The 27,944-nt window shown below is 47.1% G+C and overlaps 1 protein-coding gene across 1 annotated transcript; it reads left to right on the top strand.

Moving 5' to 3' along the window:
- The first annotated feature begins 7,342 nt into the window (after positions 1-7,342).
- Positions 7,343-26,696, top strand: LOC129338753 (sodium/calcium exchanger 1-like). The gene is made up of 6 exons (XM_054993221.1): positions 7,343-9,096; positions 14,505-14,611; positions 15,545-15,669; positions 17,332-17,431; positions 19,447-19,719; positions 26,320-26,696. Exons 1-6 carry the CDS (start codon positions 7,343-7,345, stop codon positions 26,694-26,696), a joined length of 2,736 nt encoding a protein of 911 aa, XP_054849196.1.
- Positions 26,697-27,944: the final 1,248 nt, after the last annotated feature.

The following is a 27,944-nucleotide window of genomic DNA, read 5'->3' on the forward strand; positions in this document are numbered from 1 at the left end:
TTGATGGCAGGAATGCAATTCAATACTACTAAATCATTGTCAAGAAAACCATAAAGAGCTTGTGTGTGTATATATGACCCTATGAATTAACAACCTCCAAAATGTCCTATCATTAACAGACTTGCTCAGATCTTGCAAACTGGAGGATGTGGCTTTGAATCAAGCCTTCTCATTTCAGGTCTTCCTCGTTTCCTTCCGCCTTCCATTTTTCCTAGCATTATTGACATTTCCAAAGAGTCTTGTCTTCTCATGATGTGACCAAAGTATGATAGCCTCAGTTTTGTCATTTTAACTTCTAGGGAGAATTCAGGCTTGATTTGATCTAGAACCCACTTCTGTGTCTTTTTGGCTGTCCATGGTATCCACAAAACTCTCCTCCAGCACCACATTTCAAATGAATCAATTCTCTTCCTCTCTGCTTTCTCATTGTCCAGCTTTCACATCCACACATAGTAATGGGGAATAACAAAGTATGGATGATCTTGTTCTTGGTTCCCAGTGACACATCGTTGTCCCAAGATCTTTTCTAGTTCCTTTATGGCTGCCCTTCAAAGTCTCAGTCTCCATCTGGTTTCTTACTTGCAGTCTCCCTTTTGATTGATGATTGAGCCAAGCAATAGAAAATCTTTTAAGAATTTCAATTTCTTCATTGTCAACCATAAAACTGGGTGATTCCTCGGCAGTAGTCATTACTGTTGTCTTCTTGATTTTCAGCTGTACTCCTGCTTTGACACTTTCTTCCTTAACCTTCATCAATAGTTGTTTCAGGTTTTCACTATTTTCTGCCAGGAAATAAGCACAGTATTTTCAGGGATATTTGGAAATTTTTCTGGAATTGTGGTTTACTGTATGATTTCTTGTGGAACTCTTCATGATATCCTGCAGAACGCCAGAGTTCTGTGGAGCCCTGGTTTGGAAACACCGACTTAGGGACTCCATCTTGACCATGTGTTGAGGGACAAAGGGGAGAAGTTCCAACTTGGAGAACTAAGAACTTTTAATTTTTTTAATTATTTTTTTTCATCATTTATATTCTGCCTTTCTCCTCAATTGGGACCCAAAGTGGTTTACATCATTCTCCTCCATTTCATCCTCACAACAACTCTGTAAGGTAGGTCACACTGAGAGTGTGTGATTGGGTCAAGGTCACCCAGCAAGCTTCCATAGCAGGACTAGAGATCTGAACCTGGGTCTCCTAGATCCTAGTCCAATACTGTACCCACTACACCACACTGACTCTGGTACAACCTCAAGAATTACTCTCTCTCTGTGTGTGTGTGTGTATAAAGTGCCATCAAATCGCAGCAGACTTATGGCAACCCCACAGGCTTTTCAAGGCAAGAGATGTTGATAGGTGGTTTGCCATTGTCTGCCTCTGTAAAGTGACCCTGGACTTCCTTGGTGGTCTCCATCCAAGTACTAACCAGGGTGGACCCTGCTTAGCTTCTGAGATCTAACAAGATCAGGCTAGCACAGGCCATCTTGGTCAGGGCCAAGGATTATTAGACTATCCTAAATCAACATTCTTTAATATAGAATTTAGGGTTTAGAGAATTGCACGTTTTCACCTTTTCTTTATGTCCTTGCTCAGGTTGATGTTGTACAGACCATGTGTTTCCTTTTTGTCTTTGTTGAAGTTTCTTATATTTTGTATGGTAGAAGCCTGATCTGTGTAAACGCACCACTCCTATTCTGTCCCATTTTCCAAAGAGTAGTAAAGGGGAAGGGCAGCAGTCGAGCTCGCCATTCCGTGAGTAGAAGGGCTTGAAAGTGTGAAGGATTGCCCCTGTGCTGGCTAGGATGAACAGAGCAATTAGGCAGAGCCTCTAAAAACGGCAACGCAGAAAAAGAGTGCAAGATATACAACTCTGTCTAGCAGGAGATACTCATACAGATTTCGTAGGGCTAGTTGTTTCCACCTAAAGAGAAATTGATACTCCTGGGAGTAAGGGCAAAGGTTGCCTCACTGCAGGCTTGCCAACGTCCAGGTGGGGCCTGGAGATCTCCTGGAATTACAACTGATCCCCAGACTACAGAGATCAGGGCTTGCAAGACCATTCCTTCATGCAGCTAAAAAAGATGGAACTCTTTACCTGGGTAAAAAGAAATATTTTGGTCCGCCACCTAAAAAACAGGAAGGCAGCTTCAACATGGAGACTTTGCTCCAGTTTAGCATTCAAACCAGAGTATTTTTTTTTAAAAAACATCCATACGACATCTTCCCCTAATCATCTACCTTTTGTCTTTCCCCCAGCTTTGCTGCAATCGCCCCCAAATGTGGTTTGGTACAATCTTTTTGGGAAGATCACAGACAAAGCATGTTTGTATGCCATACAGTCTGGAAGGTACACAGTTATGCTGGTCCTACCCACATCAGAACCATTTTCATGGCCTCAGCACTGGAACGCTTTTTGGGGCTTTAAAAAAATGTTGATCAACATATTACACTAGTGTTATCAAGCTTTACCAATTGATATGCTCGTTTCTGTGAATGACTAGCTTTCATTTTCTGTTGCAGAGATATATGCCTTTTCCCCTTATACCTCTGCAACAAAAAGGGGTTAGAAATTTACTTTAACAAATTCAGTCTGAAATTTCAGAGGAGCTAGTAGATAGATTGTTATAATGGTACGGGGACAGATTAATTGTCAATCTTGAAAAAACTTCCCATGCTATGGGGGAGGAAATGGCAGCCACCGAGGGGGAAAATCAAGGAAAGTGCAGGGGAAACAGCTGTATGGAGGCTCCACTGCCACTGTAAATGCTTCTTCATCATTGCTGTGTGGTAGTAGCAAACAGTCTGTCCACATAAAAGTTTTTCTTCACCATGAATTCCATAAATTTCTCCCCTTTCATACAACATCCTCTAATCATCCACTTTCAAGGCTTTGCCTGTCTTCAGTATGTTATTTCCCAAACCTGGCGGGGTACAATCTTTCTACAGAAAACACAGCCCAAGTGCATTAGCAAGACATCTGGATGGGAAGACGCACATTTTCAAAAGTCCTGCCTGCAATGACACCATTTTCTGCTTCATCCTCTGCAGCCGTGCACATACCGTACACCACCTGATCGTTTTCCAAAAATCGGTAATTGCTATTGGGCTATATTTTTTTAATATTAAAAAGTGCCGCAAAAATGGCAAGAGATTTTCTTTAAAAAAAAAATAAAAGCTGGGAATGCAGAAGTATTAGTATATCTCTGCAATAGATTGTGATACCATTATTGCAGTATACCACAATAGCAATTACTGATTTTTTAATATAGCCCTCCAGTGACGCAGCATGGGAGAAATGCGGGAGAAATGGCAGCTGATGGGGGGAAAGTGCACACAAAACTCCCACGTGGACACTCCGTCGCCAATGCAAATGCCTCAGGCGATGAGAGTTACACAGAGAATTCTGTGGAGGCAACCTAAGATACAGTTGATCGGGCTGTACTACAGAATATCTGCAAATCAAGACACATTCAGTAACATAAAGTAGCAGCGTTGGAAGGGGAGGGCATGTTTTGGATCCATATGCACTGCATTTATGTGTTTGTGCATAACAGTCAAGATGACTGTCTACAGGGCTTTTTTTCTGGGAAAAGAGGTGGTGAAACTCAGTGGTGGAACTCAGGACTGCATAATGGAACTCAGGACTGCACTTTGGGTCAGCTGGAACAAGGGAGGAGTTTTTAAAAGTTTAAATCATCCTTGGTGAAAATGGTCACATGGCCAGTTGCCCCGCCCCCTGATCTCCAGACAGAGGGGAGTTTAGATTGCCCTCCGCACTGCTGAGCGGCACGGAGGGCAATCTAAACTCCCCTCTGTCTGGAGATCAGGGGGTGGGGCCACCGGCCATGTGACCATTTTCAAGAGGTGCCAGAATTCCGTTCCACCGCGTTCCAGCTGAAAAAAAGCCCTGACTGTCTACAACTTTGAAAGACTTTCAGTCTCCTCAAAAGTCACACTAGGAAGAGGGGTTTACCAGGGACAGGAACCAGACATAGAGCATGTGATATGGTTGACAACTCCAGATAGGGAAATTCCTGAAAATTATGGGGGTGGAGCCTGGGGAGGGGTGGGAGCTCAGCATGGAGCCATTTTCTCCAGGGGAATGGTAGTCTGTAGTCTGTAGAACAATTGTAATTCCAGGAGATCTCCAGGCTCCACCTGGAGGTTGACAAACTTATGTGTGGGAGTGTGAGAGAATCAAGGCAGTTAACAAAAGGTACAGCCTCTCCACAGTTCCTGCTAAAAGCATGTAAAAAGCAGAAGTGGCGATCATAATCAGAATTAGTGGTTGCAAACAGGACTTTTTTCTGGGAGAAGAGGTAGTGGAACTCAGTGGGTTGGCAGCACACGGGGCAACTCCCGGTAGGAGGTGGTACCCCTGGCACCACATGCGTGCATGTGCTCCCGCGCAATGATTTCACTTCTAGGCAGTAACATCATCAGGGTGCATCCATCCTTGGGAGCGCTCCTGCAAGAGGGGGGAGTTTAAATTGCCCTCCATGCTGCTGGCGATTTAAACTCCCCCCCCTTGCGCCAGCTGACTGGTGCCAGTCAGATAGAGCAAGGGGGATGGGTTTAAAGTTTAATGGTCACCGGGCACGTGACCATTTTCTAGAGGTGCTGGAATGCCGTTCCACTGCGTTTTGGCTGAAAAAAAGCCATGGTTGCAAATATTGGAACAGGAAGTGATATTTATGCTGAATTAATGAACAGGAAGCAAAAGAGAGTGAACTTGTATCTGTTAGCAGTGATGGCTAGTATGTAGAGAAACGTAGGATGCAGGGGCCTGAGTTGCAGCATATGCGTGTTTTTTTAAATGGCTGTCTTTATTGCTTATCACTTGCCACCATGGGAACACAACACATGAAATGCAGAAAAAGTTAAAATTCCATCCCCTTCCACCTCCCCTTCTACTATCAGTGATCGTTTCCAATGAGCTTTAACGGGCTTGGAAACAGTTGAGGTTTAGCAGACTTTGGAACTTTACGGGAGAGAGAAACTATCTTAAACTTAGAGCCTTGGTTAAGCTTTAGAAAAGAAAAGAGTTCCTTTATTGTCAGAACTCCATGCAGGACAGAAAAGGGTAGGTAGAGAGAGATCTCTTGCTAGCTGTCTAGTCTCAAGATGCCAGAGGATTGCAGGACAGGATGTCCTGTATCTATGATGCCAAGAAGGACAGTGTGACAAAGGAGAGGAAGAGGAGGTGTCATGAAGAGGAAGTGCCTAAGAATATCAGAGCCAAGCTACAAGTGACGCCTGACGCAGGTTGGACACTTGTCAGCTTCACTCAAGTTTTGATGGGAAATGTAGGCATCCTAGTCTTGCAGCTGTAATGGAGAGCCAAGCTGTAAAACCAGGATGCCTACATTTCCGTTCAAAACTTGAGGGAAGCTGACAAGTGTCCAACCTCTGTAAGGCGTCACTTGTAGCTTGGCTCTGATGAGTCCACACTTCAAAGCATAGCAAGGGACAGGGTTCAGTCCTCTTCTTCTTACATTATCCACAGCATCAGTTTGCATTCTGTGTTTATGTGGAGTAATGGCAAAGAACTCCTGCATTCTGTTCCTGGAAGTGGAGAGAAATAGAATGCATTTGCTTCCAGTCGCTGGGGCAGGGAAAGAGAGGTTGCTGTTTTTTCTATTGCAGAAAAGTGTGAAAGAGGCAGGAAGGAAGTGCTTCTTTTGGAAACATTTTTATTCCAAAATCCAGGGTGACAAAAAGTACGAATGCAGCAAGCAGGGTTAGCAACTGAGAGCGGAAAGAGCACGTCTGGGCATGGTGTAGGCAGAGAGACAATGAAGTTACAGATGGGAAGTTTGACATAGGCTGAGCAACTGTTTGAAGGTTCATATTACAGTCCAGATAAGGAAAGGAGTGCTGGGGATCTAAGAACTCCAGATTCGTCACCTTTCTTCTAGGACCCACCAAGTACTGCCACATTGCCCATGATCCTCCTGCTCTGCCTAGGTGTTCACTTGTGGCTCTTATGGTTGCCAGCTCTGAATTGGGAAATTCCTGGAGATTTGGGGGTGGAGTCTGATGAGGGTGGGGTTTGGCAAGGGGATGGACTTCAGCAGGGTATAATGCCACCCTTCAAAGCATCTATTTTCTCCAAGGGAGCTAATCTCTGTCGTCTGGAGATCACTTGTAATTCCGGGAAATCTCCAGGCTGTCTACCTCCATTGCCCGCACACGATCCAGTGAATAGTGGGAGAAAAACAGGGGTTTGGTCCTGTGACATTGAATTAACTCGATCTTTGTGGGTTTTGCCATAGAGGTATTTGCCATAGAGATTTGGGGGATTCCTAGAGTGTCATGTGTGTGTGATTGTTGGTGCAGGTCTGGCAACCCTAGTTCCATCCCATGTTTTCCAAATTCTATCCTGGCTCTGCCTGATCTACCATATTCCTGCGTTTGTCATCTCACCTCTTAGGGCCAAATTAGTCAAGACAGTTATTCACAGGTTGGGTTTAGGTTCTTGGATCCAGCTTTCAGACAATCAGCCAATTGTCAAGCCCCTGGGACCTAATTTTCCAAGTATGTGGGTCCCTGATTTGGATCAGGAGTGTGGAACAGAGAGAAGAGGGGCTTCCGTATCCCCCATGCCATTTACTTGATTTAGAATGGCTGAGGTGGGGTCTGTTTGCTCCACTGGAGGGGCTGCATGTATACTGATGGACTATACTTGCAGCCCCTCCAATGCGGCAAATACCACTGCCCATGGGCTTACCAGGCCTCACCACTTCTCAGCAAGATAGCAGAGGGAAAAGGGTGTATGTGTGAGTCATTGTGTCATTTCCATGATAAACCCAGAAGTGATATCATCACAGGGCATGATGCTCTACAGTCCTCCCAACTCTTGTTTTTGGGAGAATCCTAGAACATAATGCTGATGCGCTGACATCACGTCTGCATTTACACCGGAAGTGATGTTGCACCACCACCACATCACTCGCCCTATCTCTGCCCCCCCTTTTCTGCCCTGCCAATGGCTTGCAACCTTAACCATTCTGAGTTGAGAAAATGGAGTGGGGGGAGGCTGAAGCCCCTTCCACCTTGGACTCTGACCCTAAACTGAATCAGGGCCTTGAACATTTGGAAAATTATTTCCTAGCATTGTGATGTATAGTTGATGGCTTGAAAGTCAGGTCAGGGAACCCAGAACCAGTACTTGTGGGTCTTTTGAGTGTGAACAAGTATTAGATTGTCTCCTGCTCAGAGTTCATGAAACTTTGTCAAGTTCTGAACAATTCAGATATTTTACATAAGGCACCAAAAAAGCCAAACCTGAACTGGCATTTCTTTTGTGCTGTTTTCTGCTTCACAGTTTCCTTTTTCCTCACCATGTCACACCTATCTCAGCTGAAGGCTTCGGCCCTGCTACTGGTTTTATGCCTTCCGTTGCCACAGGCGACAGCAGATGACCTTCTGGGCATACTTGGGTCTGGCACGGCGTCTTCAGATGGTGGCAACCACAGCGACAAATGTGAGGAGGCAACCGAGTGCCAGGAAGGCGTGATCCTGCCCGTATGGCTCCCTCAGAACCCCTCGGTGGGTGACAAGGTAGCACGGGCCATTGTTTACTTTGTGGCACTGATCTACATGTTCCTGGGCATGTCTATCATCGCTGACCGCTTCATGGCCTCTATCGAAGTTATCACCTCACAAGAAAGGGAGATCACTATCAAGAAGCCCAATGGAGAGACCACCACCACCACCGTCCGCATCTGGAACGAGACCGTCTCCAACTTGACCTTGATGGCCTTGGGTTCCTCAGCGCCTGAGATCCTCCTCTCCATCATTGAGATTGTGGGCCATAACTTCTATGCAGGAGACATGGGACCCAGCACAATTGTAGGTAGTGCGGCCTTCAACATGTTCATCATCATTGCTGTCTGTGTCCACGTGGTCCCTGAAGGGGAGGTACGGCGCATCAAACACTTGAGGGTCTTTTTTGTCACTGCAGCATGGAGCGTCTTCGCCTACATCTGGCTGTATCTTATCCTGGCCTGGTTCTCCCCTGGTGAAGTGGAACTGTGGGAAGGACTCATGACGTTCCTCTTTTTCCCTGTGTGTGTGATCCAAGCATGGGTAGCTGACCGGCGGCTCCTGTTCTATAAGTACGTTCAGAAGAAGTACCGTGCTGACAAGGCCCGGGGGCTTATCATTGAGACAGAGGGTGACAGCGGCTACCCAAAAATGGACATGGAGATGGACAATTCACTAAAAGAAGGCTCCGAGGGCCTCATGGAAGGCAGCAAGGACCAAGATGAGGAAGCTCGCCGGGATATGGCCCGCACTTTGAGGGATCTCAAGCAGAAACATCCGGAAAAGGACATGGAACAGCTTATTGAGATGGCCAATTATCATGTGTTGGTCCAACAGCAGAAGAGCAGGGCCTTCTACCGCATCCAGGCCACCCGCATGATGATCGGAGCTGGGAACATCCTCAAAAAGCATGCGGCAGATCAGGCCCGCAAAGCGGTCAGCATGCAGGAAGTACGGGCAGAAGAGGATGAATCAATGACCAAAGTTGGCTTTGAACCCTCGCATTACCAGTGTTTTGAGAACTGTGGCTCGGTAGTGCTGACCGTGGCCCGGCGAGGAGGGGACCCATCTTGCATCACACTGCGAGTGGACTTCCGCACGGAGGATGGAACGGCAAATGCTGGTTCAGACTATGAATTTGCTGAGGGCACTTTACTTTTCAAGCCGGGTGAGACGCACAAAGAGGTGCGGGTCGGAATCATCGACGATGACATTTTTGAAGAGGACGAGTACTTTTACGTTCACCTCAGCAACGTGCGGGCGGTCTGGGCTGAGCCAGGCCCTGAGCCGCCCCCCAAAGCCTGCCTCGGACCCTCCGAGATGGCCACTGTCACAATCTTTGATGACGACCATGCTGGCATCTTCACCTTTGAGGGGGCCTCCATGAGGGTGAGCGAGAGCGTGGGGGCTGTGCGCATCAAAGTGCTGAGGACTTCAGGGGCCCGTGGGCGAGTGGCCATTCCTTTCCACACCATTGAGGGCACCGCTAAAGCTGGAGAGGACTACGAGGAAGTGGCCGGCAAGGTGGAGTTCCAGAATGATGAGACCATGTGAGAGACGGGAGAAGGGGGGGCTGTGAAGGCAGGGGAGGGTACTGTGTGAGGACATGAGGAAGACAGGGTGTGGAAGCTAAGGGACAGGTGATAGAGATGTTGGTTTCGAGTAATTGGGGTAAAGACATATTTTTAAAGCATCAGGGCTGAACTGGAAACCCATTTAGTATAAATGTATGCCTTTCTCTCCTGGGGTGAACGCTGAAACAAACTGGTTTTGAAGTTTGTAGTGAGGTACAGTCAGAATCAGGGAAAAGGCCGCTATGGAGAATATAGTTTGGCTAGCACCTGTGCTGTCACTAACCAACCTTTTCCCTCCATCCCGAACTTTGCAACTGTTAAAAAGATTTGCAGTTTGTTTGCTTTAAAAAGAAAGAATGGATGAGGAAAGTATAATCAGGCACTTGCTGTTTTCAAAGTTAAGCAGATAGTGTGCTTGGAGCACAAGCGGGGCGGGGGGAGCAGGGGCTGACAGCTAAACCAGGATTCAATTCATTGCCTTTAATGGAGGGACTGTTGGGGGTTTAAAGTTGCAGAGTTTAATATTAGCACAGTGGAAATAAGTAGACCCACTTCTGTGGTTTAGCTCTAGAAAAATACTTTTACTACATATCAGGGAAAAGGGTACATTAGTTAGAAAATAAAGGATAGCTAACTAACTCCTACATCTCTACGTCTTGGTGATCAGACTAGAAGACTGGGAATGGAGAGAGATTGACAGAGTGGACAAAGTGCAATAAAACTTTAATATATGTTGCTAGTTAATTGCCCCCCAATAAACTGGTTCATCCAATAGACAATCCTAGATCCCTTCATTAAGACTAAAGACTCCCTTTTCAATGGCAGGAACTTTTACTCCACAGCTAAGTGGTCCTATGCTAACTAGTTATCTAACTAAAGAAACAGAATAACAATTTAACACTTTCATGACTGAATGTAGGACACTTGCTAAAATCCCAACAGGGACAAAGAAGACACTGTCAAGGATCGCCCTTTAAAACTATTTACCTCAGTTGTCATTGTGAGGAATTGAGAACTAATTCCACCTTCCCTCACAGAGACAAAGTGTTCAGAAAAGCTTGCCTGCTTAAATTGTCCATGTGGCAGGCCTCTGTTAAAGGCCAAGCGGAGGATAAGACAATCCAAAACAAAAGACGGCAATGATAGGACATTTTAGATATTGTTAATTCATAGGGTCACCGTAAGTCCCAAGTGACTTGACAGTACATAACACACACACAGAAAGGACAAGATTAAAAAAGGAGACGATCTTATGGACAGATCCAAGAAACACTTCAAGAAGATTGTGCTCTATGGTGTTCTAAATGAGCAGCTAATAATGGGGTGAGTGGTGGATGGGAAGAGATGTATACATTGGAATTAAGGGGGTCAGTTCATCCATCTGTCACATGTTTGTCCTGTTCCTTCCTCCAAGGAGCTCACGGCGATGTACATGGTCCTCCTCTCCTCCATTTTATCCTCAAAACAAGCCTGTGAGGTAGGACAGGCTGAGAGAGACTGGCTGGCCTAAAGTTACCCAGTGATTGCTGAGTGGGGATTTGAACCTGGCTCTCTCCAGCCTGACCGTTATAACACATTGGCTCACAGTCGTATCTACGGTTGTCTCAGGGTGGGACAAATGGAAGACATTTAGCAGAGAACCAGCCCCCCCATAACCCCTTTCTCCCATGAGAAAGAGTCTATTTTTCCCTCCGTTTCTTCTGACACAGAGCGTAGGGCAACATACATTTCATACTCAAAACAACCCTGCAGAATTGATTTAGTTAAGCAGGAGTGACTGGCCCAAGAGCACCTTCTAGTTTTTACAAATGAGTAAGGATTTGAACCTGAGAACGTAGGTTCTCAGCAGTGTTATGCCAGAAGTTGTTTCTTTAAAAAAAAAACTGCTTTCCAAATTTTCCCAGCGACTTTGGTAGGGTTGCCAACTCTGGGTTGGGAAATTCCTGGAGATTTGGGGGGTGGAGCATGGAAGGTGAGATTTGGGGAGGGGAGGGACCTCAGTAGGGTACAATGCCACAGAGTCCACCCTCCAAAGCAGCCATTTTCTCCAGGGGAACCAGTCTCTGTAGTCTGGAGATCAGTTGAAATTCTGGGAGATCTCTAGGCTCACAAGGAGCTTGGCAACCCTAAACCCTGTAGAGGTCAGGTGTAGCCTTAGTGACTCCAGGGCCCTAGATAAAGATCATGGATGGGACCCCAGAATTAGTGAAGTGACCCATCAGGGGCCAAGCAAGGGTTGGCTCTCGTTCTATATGAGGTAGGTATGAACCATTGCTAGAAGCTGGTTCTCTGATCCTTGGAGGGAGTGAGCATATGCAGCCAGGTGCTTGAGCCCCAGATGAGGTGGCTGCAAGCAGCTGTTGCTGTGAGCGGGCAGCACAAGTTCTCCTCCAGATATGATGAGAGTGAATGGCAGCAGAACCCTGCTCTTTTTCTTCTTCCTCCTTTTGTTGGGGAAGGAAGGAGGGCAGTTGGGGCCCCCACAGCACAGTCCCTGCTTCAGTCCCACAGCACAGTCCCTAAGACTACGGCGGGAGAGGTCCCCTTCTTGTTTTTTCTGGCCCTATTCTGTTAGCCTGCAAACAGTGGCCGTTTCCACACGACTTACTGGCCTCCGGAGCATTGTGGAAAACACACGGAAGATAGCGTCTTCTCGCGTGAAATTGCACCAGGAAGACGCTATCATCCGGGAGTTTTGTGCGACATCACATCGTCCTGGTGCGATTTCACACGAGAAGATGCTATCTTCTGCGTGTTTTGCGCAGCGCTCCAGAGGCTGGTAAGTCGTGTGGAAACAGCCAGTAATAATAGTAATAACAACGACAACATTCGCTTTATATACCACCCTTCAGGACAACTTAACACCCACTCAGAGCAGTTTACAAAGTATGTTATTATTATCCCCACAACAGTCAATCTGTTAGAGAGCTCTGAGGGAGCTGTGACTGACCCATTGTCACCCAGCTGGCTTCAAGTGGAGGAGTGGGGAATCAAACCCGGCTCTCCAGATTAGAGTCCCATCGCTCTTAACCACTACACCAAACTGGCTCTCAGTAAGCTGACACAGGCACAACTTTAGCTAGTGAAGCTTTTCTTGACTGGAGAGAGAGATATAAATATGTATATATATTTACAGAGAATAAAATACACGGATAAAGATACAGAAGTAAATGTAATGTAAGAATAGATGTAAATAAATGCAAAGAAAGAAGGTAGAATGGGAGGAAAAGATAGATATTACCTTGGAATTATATGGCTCCTGAGCATTGTCAACAATCTCCATTTTTCAATAAATGTGTCACTTTATGTTCTAATACAACTCCTTCTATCGTAAGTTAATTTTAACGTCCTGGCTGAAGGCATTTCTTGTGCTAAACATTTTTTCACTCCTTTTCCTGCCCTTCAGGCAGCTCACAGTCAATAAACAAAAGCAGCAGAACAGCAAAAGAACAGCATTAAAATTAAAATGTCATGAATAATAAAATGGACTATCAAAATGGAAGCAGCAAAGGAGAGTCTGAAGAGATAAGAAATGGAAAAATCACATACTTACTGCCTGAATGCGAGTGTGATGTTAAAAGCATGAGAGCAGAGCCAGGGGAAAAAATAAGATGATGCCTTTAGAAACAGACACTCTGTACACGCTCAAAAGCACCCTTGTATACAGATGCAATTTCTCATGCTACATGGTAAGCAGTTCAGTGGCTGATGAACCCCTATTCCACCCTATAAACGCACAGAGAAATATTTGCCCCTTCAGTTTCTACTCAGCCCCCTTTCGCCTCCAGTCTTACCCACTCTCCCCCCACCCTCCAGCACCACCATACACATGGAATTAATTTCTGGAAATGTTACCCTTTCACCCCACCAAGCACTGCCTCAGAAAACTCTAGCTCCCCGTCTGACAGGCTCTGACCTAATTGTATGCAAGGGGAAGAGAGGCCCGTTTGGCCAACGGCAGCTGCGGGAGAGCATGAAAGCGTGTGGGTGAGTGAGTGGCTGGCAAGCCAGAAGCTGACGTGAGGCGGAGAGGGTGTGAGCATGAAGAGATGTGAACAGGCGCCTGTGATTAGACAGAGGCACAGAGGAGCGACCATGCATGAGGGGGCACCAGTGCGAGTGAGCCATTGAGGGGTGGCAGACATGAGTAAGTGTGAGGGAAGTTTTGTGGGGGGTGTGCACGAGCATGCGCACGTGCAAGCTGGCTGAGATTGTCACCTCTCCCAGAGAAGAAACCTCACCGTTAATGTTCTACAGATTTTTTTTTTAAAATCACACATTAGGTGTTCTGACCCTGCTCCTGGGCCATGGACAGCAGTCTAGCACAAAGATGAACTGAGAAGAAAACGCTTCACCTGTTTAGTTTCTGCGTGTCAGGCTGTGGTTAAAGGCCCAGGAATAGGACTGAGAAGAAAAGATAGCAACTTTCCCTCACAGTTTTGAGGTAAAAGCAGCACAAATTGGGGAATTGTCCCTATGTCTGCGAGAGCGTTGTCAAGAGGCCTCTCCTCCTCTTGCCTTTATTATTCATAAAATCTGTATGCCACGAAGGTCACTGTGTGCCTTTGTACCAATCATTCACTATCAGTCTGGCCTGTCTCGCAGGACTGTCATGAAGAGATACCAAGTACACCAGTTTGAGCTCCTTGGAGAAAAGAGAGATGAAAATGCAACAGACAGAAAATAGACTGATTAACTTTTCCTTATCTCAGTCCTTGGAGAAGTTTCCCCAGATACATTTTTGTGTGTGTGTACATGGTTTGTAGGATATCTCGCCACTTCTAGAGAAGGCAGGATGATGATTCAAAGCCAAAAGATGTCTGAAAATTTGCACATTATCTGTCCTACTACCTTTAAAAAAAATCCTGATCTTGTGTTTGGAATAACAGCCTGCTTTGTAGAAATGTAGACGGTGAAGACGTTTCCCCATTTCTGCTGCTCCATGTGGAGGTATTGTGTACATATGTGGCAGCACAAAGGGGAAAATTCTCCTTCCCTGTGCTGTTTTTCCACAGGGAGGAAAAGTCTCGGGAGAAAGGCAGGCGCTTTCCCTCCCCTGGCAGCAGCTTTCTGAGCCCATTTGCATGCTTTTTAAAAAAATACAAGCCAATCCTTGAGATGATGTGTGTCTGCACAGAAAATGGGTTGGCTCTGCAGAGAACTCGTAAAAGAAGTAACGTATAGGGTGACTATAATAGGGAAAGCTTCACTTGCTACATTTCTGCACATAAGGTTGCTGTAAAAAGGCACACGCCTAGAAGAAGAAGCCGGAAACTGCTTGGGGAGGTTAGCTTCACGCAATAGGCCTAAGGCTCAGTGATTGATGGCTGGGCAAAAAACTATTGCCTTCCTCTATGAGAGCGTATGTTCTCTTTCTTTCCCAGGAAATACATTGAAATTAAAATTATTGACGATGAGGAGTATGAGAAAAACAAGAATTTTCATTTGGAATTGGGACCTCCAGAATTCCTGGACACGGGCCCACGGCACGGTGAGCGTGGAGAAACGGGGGTGGGAGAAGCAAGGATGAACTCAGGGTGAGAAAGAGAAAATCAAAGGAACGGGAAATGGGTTGGCCTCTCAGTATAAGGGAGAGGAAGGAAAGGAGGATGCCATATACGTATGACAGTAGAAAAGAGCAGGAGTCCAGAAGCACCTATAAGACTAACAAAATTTGTGGTAGGGTGTGAGCTTACTTCAGATCTGAAGAAGTGAGGTATCTGAAGAAGTGAGCTGTGACTCACGAAAGCTCATACTGCTACAGACACCTACCTATCTTGATCTATATGACTATGATGTTTGAGTAATAGCTTGGGATTTGGGTGGTGGTGGTGGATTTGTTCGGAGGCACATCTGGCAGAAATGATGGGAACCAGCCTTGGCTGTTTCCACGCTACTCACCTTCATCTGGAATGCTGCGGAACGTCGCGAAAAAAACCGCGGAAGATAGCGTCTTCTCGCGCGAGAAGACGCTATCTTCCGTGTTTTTTTCGCGACGTTCCGCAGCGTTCCAGATGAAGGTGAGTAGTGTGGAAACGGCCCTTGTTTCTGCAGAGTTTTCCAACGGGTGCTGAAGGCATAAAAGGAACCATCGCCTTTCTTTCTTTACCTGGAAGATGTTTAGGAGGAGAAGCTTTTCTTAGTAGTGAGATGAAACATCAGAGGAAAAGCTTCAGGCTTAATTTCTATGTGCCGGCGGGCTGTTCAACAGTTCAGGAGCTGGGCGGGGCTGGTAGAAAAGATGGCAAAACCGAAGGCACAGTCTCGGCTGGGATTTGTGGGAGAGGAGGCTTGAGGCGTTTGGGAAAGGGGTATGAGCTACTGTTGGGTTTGAGAACAGAGAGGGATAGGGGAAATAAACTGGAAAGAGGGAGCTGGAGGTACTAGATCCTCTGGTAACGGCTTGCTTGCCCTCCCATGCCAGGTGACTCCAATGAAAATCGTCTGCCCAATGGGGGAGAAGAGGAAGCGATTGCCAAAATGGGTTGCCCGAGCTTAGGAGAGCACACCAAACTTGAAGTCATCATTGAGGAGTCGTATGAATTCAAGGTGAGACACCCCTTTCACACAAAAGAGACCCACAATCCCTCTCTCCCATCCGTAACATCTTCTCACATCTTAATATCCTGCAGCTGCTTCCACAATATCTGCCAATGTTTTACGGGCTCACCCGACAATGCTTCTGCCAGAAATCTCCCCTAGAGTCTCTACCTTGCGATTCCCTTGGCCCTTGCTAATGTCCCTGGAGCTGGTTCCCTTCTCTTTCTTCAGCAAAGAAGTGCAGATGCAGTGTGAATAGCCTACTCCAAGTGATACCCCACAGAAGGCTGTCCCCCTACAAGAAGGCTCTGGAGCAGAGATCATCCATACCTAGGGGGACCCACGGAGCAGGGGACCCACTAAGTCGCAAGCACATAACAGGAAGTAATGTGACAGAGGGCCAAGCTACAAGTGACGCCTGACACAGGTTGGACACTTGTCAGCTTCCCTCAAGTTTTGATGGGAAATGTAGGCGTCCTGGTCTTGCAGCTTGGCTTTCCGACTACTGTCCAATGGAGTTTTCAACTGTCACTTGCCCAACATTCCGCCAAGCTGCCTACATTTCCCGTCAAAACTTGAGGGAAGCTGACAAGTGTCCAACCTGTGTCATTCGTCACTTGTAGTTTGGCCCAGAGTCACCTGATAGAAACAGGGAGGAGCCAGTCCATAGGGTTGTCAGCCTCCAGGTGGTAGCTGGAGATCTCCCAGCATTACAAATGATCTCTAGGCCTTAGAGATCAGTTCCCCTGGAAAAAACGCTGCCTTGGAAGATGGACTCTATGGCATTCTAGCCAGCTGAAGTCCCAACGCTCCCCAAAACCCACCCTCTCCAGGCTCCCCCCCCCCACAAATCTCCAGGAATTCCACAACCAGGAGGTGGCAATCCTAAACCAGAGTTAGCACCAACCACACTTGTGTCATGAACAGCAAAGACAGAGCCTGAGACAGGAAGTGCTAGCAAAGTTAAAAAGGTGTATCATAGAGAGGAAGAAGCCATGGAGGAATCCTCTCCAAGCACAGTGGCTTGCTGCTCCTTTCCACTGCATAGAGAGGCAGGAAGCATAGCTTGCTGTATCTACTAATGCATGCTAGCAGGAGGTCCTTCCAAGAGGCAGCGAAAAAAGAGTGGCTCTGTAGATATTTGTATCCCAGTGGGTGGACGTATCTGAGGGTCCCACCTCACGGGTTGAAGATCATTGCTCTAGCACCTTGTCCTATGCAAAAGTTCCCTTTTGGCTCAAAGCACTTTCAGGCAGGCCAATTATATTCAAAATGCGTGGTCCTCTGTTCTATATTCAGGGCCCTTCTACGGGGAACTGGGCCTCAGGGACCAACGTCAGCCTCATTACGGCTGGCACAAATCTCGTTCCTCTCTAGCACCCTATTTTTCAACCCAATTTGAATCTTTCTCCCTGAATCCCATGCCACCTTACGCTCCAGTAGCCTCGACATCACGGCTGGTTAGGCAAGCAGCAGGGGGGGCACAATGCCAAAAGATGCAGTGACGTTTTTCCGCACCATTCCTGTGTGCTGGCACCAAACAGCCAAGATGACAAAGAAGATAGCAATTCCTGCAGTGGTGAAGGGAGGGGGGCTGACCATGCAGGAAATACTGCCCCCCATCTTTTCTCACCCCTCCTTGTTATCCCCTCCTTGCCCCTCATTTTCCAGAGCACGGTGGACAAATTAATCAAGAAAACCAACCTGGCACTCGTGGTGGGCAGCAGCAGTTGGCGGGAGCAGTTTGTTAGCGCCGTTACCGTCAGTGCCGGTAAGAAAGGGGCTGAAGATCACTGGGGCAGGAAGATCAGGGTGAGGGATGCAGTGGAGAGATAAACAATCCAGTGAGCTGCATCTCACTCAGGGCTTTTTTCTGGGAAAAAAGGTGGTGGAACTCAATGGTGGAACTCAGGACCGCACAATGACGTCAGCTGGAACAAGTTTAAATCGCCCTTGGCAAAAATGGTCACATGGCCGGTGGCCCCGTCCCCTGATCTCCAGACAGAGGGGAGTTTAGATTGCCCTCCGCTCCAGCGGCGCGGAGGGCAATCTAAACTCCCCTGTGTCTGGAGATCAGGGGGCGGAGCCACCGGCCATGTGACCATTTTCAAGAGGTGCCGGAACTCCGTTCCACTGTGTTCCCGCTGAAAAAAAGCCCTGGTCTCACTGCTTCTGATTATCCTCTTCACCTGGCACCCCGACCCTCCCTATATGTGGCATGTTATCGTAAGCAAAACCCAAATGGTTGCTGAAGACCTTGCAGGCTGAGTTTGGAGAGAAGAGACAAAGCTAAGGATGGATGGGACCTAAGGTTGCCAGCTTTCTGGTGGGGCTTGGAGATTTCACAGAATCACAGCTGATCTCCAGACTGCACATGTCAATTTTCCTAGAGAAAATGTGGACTCTATGGCCACCCTGCCAAAGTCCATTCCCTTCCCAAACCCTGCCCTTGCCAGGCTCTGCCCCCGGTTCTCCATGAATTTCCCAATCCAGAGCCGACAACCCTGAAGATCAAGTGCAGTGTTCATCTATCTGGGCTTTGTTTTAGTTGAGGGTGGCAGGTTGTAAGTCTCCCCAGAAAAAGTGGGTTTGGGGCAGGGAAATCAGGAAAGTAGGTGTTGTGGGAGGGAGCTCCGGGCATAAGGGGAAGCAAGGGAGAAAGGGTGAAGTTGTGTGAGGCCCTCTAGCTCCATTTCGACTGTCACCAAAAGAGAGGAAGGCGGCATCTCTCTTTGGCTGCAATTCATTAAGCACGCTTGTGTGTCAGGGGAATTAGGGCTTTTTGTGGAAGGAGGAAAATATTTGCTAGGAAAACACCAAATATTGCCCTCCTCCCCATGCACAACAAACGGATGTCAAGTGCTTCCTCCCAGATGGTCCTAAGTGGTGTCCCTGGCAGGAAATTCAGATGCTGTTCTCTTTCCCCCCAAACCCCCGTCTGTTGTGTGGCAAAAATACAAGGACAATGAACTAAATAATTCACGTTGCTTATTTTTAATCTTACCCCCAAATCTGCTGCCTTAGGTCGGCCTGGCCCTACTTTCACCTCTCCCCAAATTACTTTTAGCACATTTTATTCCACCCCTCCTCCAAGGAGCTCAGGGGGGGTGTTTGTGGATTTCCCCTCCATTTTATCTCCACAACAACCCTGTGAGGTAGACTAGGCTGAGAGAGAGTGACTGTCCCAGTGTCACTGAAGAGATTTCATGGGAAGCAGGAATCTAACCTCAGGCCGCCCTAGAGCTATTCCAAAAGGCTCTGGCAAATCATAGAAGCAGAAGCAGAGTAGCTAAGCATTGTGAGGTGTGGAAGAGATGTCCCCCCCCCCCCAGTAAGTTTGTCACATTGGTCTCACTGAAATACCCTCACGCAAGGAAACCCAATTTCCCCTTGCCCAAGGATCCTCTCCAACTGTGTTTTAAAGTGTTAAGTAGAGGAAGGGAGGCCAGGCCTCCCGCCTAAAAGTGGGAAACCTCCCAGCCTTCCTCTTCTCTGCCTGCCACCACTCAGAGGGGTGGTGGGAGAAATAATAGCTGGAAAAGTGGCGTTGCTGGAAGTGACATCACATTGCTGATTTGACACTCTAGGACTGGGCCTAAGCTCTATGGTTGTACCATAGAATTTTAGCAAGTCCCAGAGTATTGATGGATATAGATTTGGAGGTTTTTTTATCCCTGCCAGCATGGTGACATCACTTCCTTCTATTCGCCATTGGCATGATGGGTGATGAATAAGATTAAACCAACTAGGTTGGTTCATTTTGTATCTCTGTGCTGTCCCCCATAGGTGATGACGAAGATGATGACTCAGGCGAGGAGCGCCTGCCCTCCTGCTTTGACTATATCATGCACTTCCTGACGGTTTTCTGGAAAGTTCTCTTTGCCTTTGTGCCACCCACCGAATATTGGTGCGGCTGGGCCTGCTTCTTCGTCTCCATCTGTCTCATCGGGGTGCTCACTGCTCTCACAGGGGATCTGGCTGCCCACTTCGGCTGCACCATCGGTCTCAAAGACTCCGTCACAGCGGTGGTTTTTGTGGCACTGGGCACCTCTGTGCCTGGTTAGTAAGGGGAGGGGAGGGCTATGGTGGCAAGGATGCAGTACAAAAACCCAGCAGTATGTGAGGTGGGATGGCTGGGCTAGCCACAAGGACTAGGGTTAGAGACCTGGTTCCGAGTGATCTGAGCCCTCTGCCCCTGGTTGTCCTCCGAGTGCTAGGATTACATGGCTACGAGTGAAGCTTTTGCTGGCAGGGAGATGCATGGGCAGGAAGTGCTTTAGTTGCTCGATTTCTGTGTGCCAGCTACAAAAGACAGGAAATGGCAGCCGCCGCAATTAACATAAAAATTGCCTTAGGGCAGGGGTCTTCAACCCCCAGGCCACGGACCAGTCCCAGTCCGTGGCCTGTTAGCCACCGGGCCGTACAGGAGGTGAGTGGCGGGTGAGTGCAGAGCTGTCTCCAGGGAGCAGGCGAGGTAGGCGGTCGCCGTCTTGGGAGGGGCGGCCGCGCCTTCCCTGCGCCTTGCCTGGCCGGCCCTGCACTTTTCATTAGAAATATCACCTTGCCTGGCTGGCTGACTCCTATCATGCCTCTGGGTCTCTCCCCCACCCCGGTCCGTGGAAAAATTGTCTTCCATGAAACCAGTCCCTGGTGCCAAAAAGGTTGGGGGCCGCTGCCTTATGGTGTCCAGCCAGCTATCCAGTATGGCTTTCTAACAAAGGCTGCTGAGATGCCTCGGGAAGCTCAAACCCTCCCCTTTGCCTGTCATTTGTTCCTTGCGTACAGTATTGAGCGGTAAACTGCCGCTCTACCTGGAGTTTCCATTTCCAGTTTCCTTGGTAAATGAGCACCCTCCCCAGTCCTAACCTCTTTGCGTTTGGCTCATCCTATAACTGAGCTTTGTCTCAAACGTTCTTACATTGTGGCCACATACATGTTAACAACAACAACCATAACAATAACAACATTTGATTTACATACCACCCTTCAGGACAACTTAACACCCGCTCAGAAAGGTTTACAAAATATGTTATTATCCCCACACCAAACACCCTGTGAGGTGGGTGGGGCTGAGAGAGCTCTGAGAGAGCTGTGACTGACCCAAAGTCATCCAGCTGGCTTCAAGCAGAGGAGTAGGGAATCAAACCCTGTTCTCCAGATTAGAGTCCCGCCGAGCTTAACCAAACTGCCTCTCAAGAGTAGAAGATTAGACCTGTCTTACGGCCCTTACAAGAAACCAGGGGAGTCAAACATAAGGACCCCTCTGCTAGATCGGACAAGCCGTCCCTCTAGTCTGGCATCCTGTTTCACACAGGGACTTAATTAGTTGTCCTGGAGGGTTATAAGAAACATGGCATAGATGCTGAGGTCTTTCCCTTGACACTATCCCCTAGCATTGGTATTGAGAGGTTTGCTGTCTTTGAATATGGAGGTTCCCTTTAGTCAGTCTCGCTAGTAGTTGTAATTTGAAAGGGGTGGGGTTTGGATTATCTGAATACTGTTACAAACTCCACAATTGGGTCATTTCGTAGAAAAAGAGCTGGAGGAACACATTAGCACAACTCATTAGCATATACCATGCCCTTTGACATCACAGGAAGTGTGTCATTAGCATAACTGATTTGCATATGCCACCCCCTGACATCACCTATCCTGGCTGTTTTGGACCCAATCCTGGCTATTCAGGGCCGAAATTGGGCCCAAAATGTCAAAAAGGGGCTGAAAATGGCCGAAAAGGGGCCCCAAATGGTCAGGATCGGGCCACTGCTGAATGGGAGAGTGATCCACCACCTGTCAGAGGCCCAATCCAGGCTGTTTTGGCCCCAATTCAAGCTGAAACAGGCCCAAAATGGCCAAGGGTCAGGTGGGCAGGGCCACCTGACATGTGACCTCTGGGGAACTGCCAGAACTGTGTTCCTGCACATTCCCCCTCGAAATGAGCCCTTACCACAATTACCATAGCTTCTTGGAGAAGGAGAATGGAAATCGTGATGGCTGTTCTGGTTTTAAAGTCGTTTATATTTCTCTTCAAGGAGGTGGTCAGAATATTCCCAAGAGGTTGCCTCTGCTGGCATTGACCACAACTTTGGTCAAGAAACTGAGTCATATGTCCTCCAGCCCTGCTCAGGTTTGTAGGGGAAATGTTCCCCCACAAAAGCGGTTACACATCGTTTTGGCCCTTCCCTCACCAAAGCTGCAGTCCTCTAAGAACACTTGCCTGAGAGTAAGGCCCATTGAATGAAATGGGACTCATGTAAAGTTGCCAACAACCTGGAGAAAATAAATGTCCTTCCCCATTAATAGAATGGAAATGAGCAGGTGATACTTTTCATGACATGGCGATAAATAACATTGCTTGGTAAATAATACCCCATTAAGCCTCTGTTAAAGGGCTGGGACATTTTTTTCTCCAAGTTGTTCGCAATCTTGGACTTACTTCCAAGCAGACCTGCTAAAGATTGCTTCTCAAATCACACTTTCTTCAGACCAGTCCCACTTACTTAAACTTAAGAAATGTGGCTTGTTTGTTTTAAACATCTTGGGACGGCTTTCAAATTCTCAAAAGCTGAAAGGAATGTGCTTCATGTGTGCTTTTATCTCCCAGTTCACTTTGAGCTAGGACATTGCACAATTCAATCAACTGCAAAAACGGGGAGGGAAAGAGGGGAGGAGAGAGCCGAGGCCCCCCCAGGGAAGAAAATCAACTTAGGCACCAAGGCAGGTAACTGGTGGCAGCCCTACAGCAGATGGCATTGGGCCTGGACACAGTTAAAGGCCAGTCCACCCACTCCCTTGATGCTTATTGGATACCCCCCTCCCTGACACAAAGTTTACAATGGGCTTTTGAAAATCCCAGCCCTGCAATAGCTATTTAGGATGCACACCAGAGCTTGGGGCCAGCAATGTGTACATATTAATGAATTGGATGAAAGAGCAGAAAATTTAACTTCTAGAACATGTGGCTGAGAAAGCCGGCGGCGGCGGGCTAGAGGGAAGCAATTGTATTTAACCGGCAGTCTGGAGAACATGATTAGAAGCGAGAAAGCTCTCTCAATGGGTTGGTGGAGAAATGGTGATAAGACTCAGGCTCGTGTGTATATATAAAGCGTTAAGCTCCTAAAGTGCTTAAAGGACAAAATACTTATTACAGGGTGGAGAGGGAAAGATCGCAGAGAGGTTTGAAGGGACGACTGCAGAATGGGATGGTGTAGCAGGGGGACAGAGGCGACTATCATATTTATAAAGGTGGAGATTTATGGTGGCTGATGCTTTCAGGAGATGGAGCCTCACTTTATTAAAAAAGTACAGAGTGGATTTATTAATAGAGATGGGCATGAACTGAAATACAAACTAAAATTAAGCACCAACCAGGCCAGTTTGTGGTTTGATAACCACGGTTCGTCAGATCCCATTTCTGATGAACTGCCACAAACCTTAGGCTGGTTCGTTTGGTTCATTTTTTGGTTCGTCACTGCAGACAGCCTGGTGCCAATCAATCGGTTTCCTAGGCAACAGGGGATGGACTTCCTGCATACCTTCTGCTGACCTGGAAGTGAACTTCTGCTGACTCGGAAGCGATGATTTTCTGACCTGGATGTGACATTTTCATGAACCAAACGAACCAGTTCGCGAACCACCAGGGGCAGGTTTGTGAAAGTTCGTAGTTTGTAGTTCAAGAAATTTGATGAACCACGAACCACATGGTTTGGTTTTTTTCTGATTCACGCCCATCTCTACTCATTAATAAAGGGTACACTGAGACCCACAGCATAGAGAAGGAAAAGTTCGGGCAAAACGGCCATCTAATGCAAGAAGTCTAGCCGGTGACGTTTTTGGGCAAATGGCTGCAAGAGAAGTTCTATAATCTTTCACAACATCAGTGATCAAACTTGATTATATTCATCGAGGTTTATATCAAGAAGAAGCTTTTCTAACCCACCACAGGTTCAAAGCCAAGGAGCATAGTCACAGACTGCATCTCATGTATTTCAAGGCCTTTGACTTCCCTGTTCATAGTTTTTCTTTCTAGTCCATACTCCTAGGTATGTTGGCTATTTGCCAACCAAGAATACATCTGGTGAAGTTTTCTCTAATCCATGAAAGATCCTGCCACTATAAACCTGCTAGCATGCAGTGAAGTGCCTTTAATACTGTGTAGTAGCTGGAGTGGAGCTGTCTTAGAAGAGATGAGAAAATTCTAGGGCTTATGTACAATTTAAAAACTAAGTCATTTCGTCAGGATGGCATTCACCCAAAGGTTCTGAAGGAACTCAAATGTGAAATTGTTGATCTCCTAACCAAAATGAGCAACTTGACACTAAAAATGGCCAGGTAGAAAGCAAATGTAATGCTGATTTTAAAAGAAAAAAGAAAACCAGAAGAGATCCAGAAAATTACAGGCCAATTAGCCTAATGTTTGTTCAGGGTAAATTGATGGGAACTATAATTAAACATTAATTATTAAGCATATAGAAGAACAAGCCCAGCAGAGAGAAAATCAGCGTGGAATCTGCTGAGGCAGTCCTGTCTCACCAACCTTCTGGAGTTCTTTGTGAGGGATTTAACAAATAACATGGACAATGGTGATCTGGTAGACATCAGATAACAACTTTTGACAAAGTCCATCACTAAAGGCTCTTGAGTGATTTTAGCAGATGAGAGGAAAGGTCCTTTCATGGATTAGAAATTGGTTAAACAACAAGAAGCAGAGAGTTGGTGTAAACTGATAGGGTTTTTTTTACAATAGAAGTAAATGGTGGAGTTCCACAGATTAATGCTATTTAATTTGTCCATAAATTATCTGGAAATTGTGGGTGGTAGTAGTAGGGGTACCAGCCTCCTAGTGGGGCCTGGAGTTCTTCCTAGAATTACAACTGATCTCCAGAGTACAGAGATCCGTTCTGGACGAAATGGCAGCTTTGAAAGGCAGACTTTATGTCATCGTGTCCCTGATAAGGCACCACCCCCAAATTTCCAGAAATTTCCCAGGACGGAATTGGTAGTCCTAGTGAACGGTGAGGTGACCTTGTGTGGAAGATGGCACCACATTATTCAGGATGGTGAACTCTGAAGTGGATTGTGAAAAGCTCCCAAAAGATCCCCCCCTTACTGGGTGAGTGGCTGACAAAGTGACAAATGAGGTTCAGTGTGAGGAGTAAGTGATACACATTGCAGCAAAAAAAGAAACCCTTTAAATAAACGCTGATGGATTCTGACCTGCCGATGACCAAGCAGGAAAGAGATGTAGGATTTGCAGCCGGTAACTTGATAAAAATGTTGACTAAAGGGTCTAAAGCAGTAGCAAAAAATTTCTCTGTGAGGAATTATTGGGAACAGGGCTGATAACAAAACAGCCAATATTATCAAGATGTTAGCCCTTCTGAAGCAGGAGAAAAGAATAAGAGATCCAGTCCAGTTATCCTGCAGATGAATTTCAAAGGGAGATTAAAAGACAGACTGCTGAATTGTAACATAACACGAAGCTCAAGACAATGCATCCACCTGGATTGAATCAAGACTTCGGCTTCTGGTCTCATTACCAATGCTGAGTTCTCCACACCCTCTACCCCTCTGCATACCCCACCCTATCCAATCACGCCTGCTATTGTCATGCACTGGCTATGGTCATTCTGCATCTGAAATCACTCTACTCTCCAAGATATAAGGACTGATGGACTCACATTCTAGCTGTATCTGAAGAAGTGAGCTGTGACTCATGAAAGCTCATGCCCTGCCACAAGTTTTGTTAGTTTTATAGTTGCTACTGGACTCTTGCTCTTTTCTACAGCAAAATTATAATACTCTTCTATAGCTTTATGGTGTCGCCATATTCGGAATACCATGAAACAGATCGTTCCTGTATCTCAAGAAGTATATTACATCACTGGAAAAAGTACAGAAAAGGGGTTGGAACATTTTGCCTACAAGGAAAGGCTAAGGAGTTTTTGACTTGATAGTTCAGATAATGAGTAAGGGGTAATATGATAGAGGTTTCTAAACTTATACATGGGGTGGACAAAGTAAATAGAACTTTCCCTCGCCCCAAATTCTAGAATTCAGAGGCACCCAACAAAGTTGAGGGGAAGGATTCAAAATCAATGAAAGGAAGTACTTATTTATTCCGTAAGTAAATGAATTCACAGCTGGTGGATGTACAGATGGCTATGTGAATCAGTGGTTTTAAATGGGGATTAGACAGATCCATGAAGGAGACGTCAAGCAATAGCAATATTCAGAGGCAGAAATCCTCTGCCTAGCAGTGATGCCGAACAGGAGCAAGAAGAGGCTTCAGCCTTTGTGTCTTGCTTGTGGGCCTTCCGGATTGATTGGTTGGCTGCTGTGTGAAACAGGATGCTGGGCTAGAGGGATTATGGGTCTGATCCGATATAGCTACTCTTGCCTAGTCATCTTTCGAGCAAGAATTGAGGCGTTTACAAGCACCTCTCTCTTTTTGTATGTGAAATGCAGAAGGGGAGCACCTCCTAATATCTGTATAAGTTGAGAAATGGAGATCAGAAATATTTGGGTAGGGAAAGGTCCAGACCTCTCCATCCTGAATGGCCATTAACCTTGTTGGCATTTATAATGATATTCTGTATCTTCAGGTTGGGGGGGATCTTCCAGCTGTCATACCTACTAACCCCCTTATTTTCTGCACAGATACCTTTGCCAGCAAAGTGGCTGCCATCCAAGACCAGCACGCTGACGCCTCCATTGGCAACGTGACCGGCAGCAACGCCGTCAACGTCTTCCTAGGGATTGGGGTGGCCTGGTCCATTGCTGCTGGCTACTGGGCCTCCAAAGGCCAACCATTCAAAGTACAGCCAGGCACGCTGGCTTTCTCGGTCACCCTCTTTACCATCTTCGCCTTCATCAGCATCGCTGTGCTGCTATACCGGCGCCGGGCACCCGTTGGCGGAGAACTGGGAGGGCCCCGAACCCCCAAAATCCTTGCCACACTTTTCTTCGTTAGCCTGTGGCTTATCTACATCCTCCTGGCCGCTCTGGAGGCTTACTGCCACATCAAGGGATTCTAGGAGAAGAGGTGGGACTGGGTAGATTTGCTTGTAGGCTTGGGCCCAGGGGAGACCCTCTCTCCTGGATAACAACCCTGAGTTGGGAGCCCCCCCTTCATCTACCAACCTGGTGACCTCTTTACTGCTGGTACTGTCAGGGAAAGACATTGTTGAACACCTAGACAGTAGCCTGTGGTCTTGTACTGATGAAGGCAGCTATGAGCATGGGGTGATTTGCACAGGGCAGGGTTAAACACTAGCCAACTGTTAAGTCTATTCTGTGACTGACTGATGGGGTCTTCCATCTCCCTCGGAGGAAATGATGTATCTCCTATTGCTTCCAAGACTGATCTGGGAGACCCCCTTGGGGGGATGCCAGCCTCCTAGGCACATACGGGGCACAATGGACTCAACCAGGGATGGCCCACAGACCAACCCTGAATGCAATGTCTGTGGACGCAGGGTCCCTGCCAACTCTAACCTCCCTTTCGAATGGGCAATACTTGGACTGGAGGGGAGCGTATTAAGACACATACTTCCCCGCTCCCAGGCCTGGCCACAATTTCTCAAGTGAGAAAGCAGAGGGCTGTCCGGAGGTCTGAGCTCTTCATTGTGGACGTTGCATGTATAGGGTGTTTGGGACGAAGGTGAATATGGTACAATCTGGCCTCCTCCCACCCAGGTAATTCAGAAAGGGGGAGGGTAGGCCAGTGGGAAAAGCATGTAAGGAGTGGGTGGGGAGAGGGCCCCACCCACCCACCTCCATGTATCCTCTTCCAAGCACAGTCAAGACCCTCAGAAATCTACTCATACAAACCCCTCCAAAACAGCACAAATCTCAAAAAGCAAAAAAAGTGGGCGGGGTCTAAATCGGCTGCTTCCCCAACCCCATCCCCAAATTACCACCTTTCCCACATCGTCATTTACTCCTGTACAGAACCCAGATTTCTATTTAGTTGAGTTTATTTTACTGAAAGGAAACGCAAAACTTTATTTTATTTTTATTTAAAGGGGAGGGGGACCTCCTCCGACACCCATCCACTCCTCCCTCCTTTCCCTGTCTCTTAATGTTGACTCTCTGCTCCTTCCCTGAGGCCGCTGTGCGCGGTGCTTCCCTTCCATCCCCCATTAATGGGGGGGGGAGGGATATTGGTGCATCTCATGTCCTAGTCTGCATGGCGGCTCCTGTACCCCCAACCCACATGGTCTGCGTGTGTCTGAAAGTCACTCTCTGTTCACGCTTGCCTGTTTGTCTTTTTGCCAGTGCCT

This window comes from Eublepharis macularius, chromosome 1, assembly GCF_028583425.1.
Source record: "Eublepharis macularius isolate TG4126 chromosome 1, MPM_Emac_v1.0, whole genome shotgun sequence".
Lineage (NCBI taxonomy): Eukaryota > Metazoa > Chordata > Lepidosauria > Squamata > Eublepharidae > Eublepharis > Eublepharis macularius.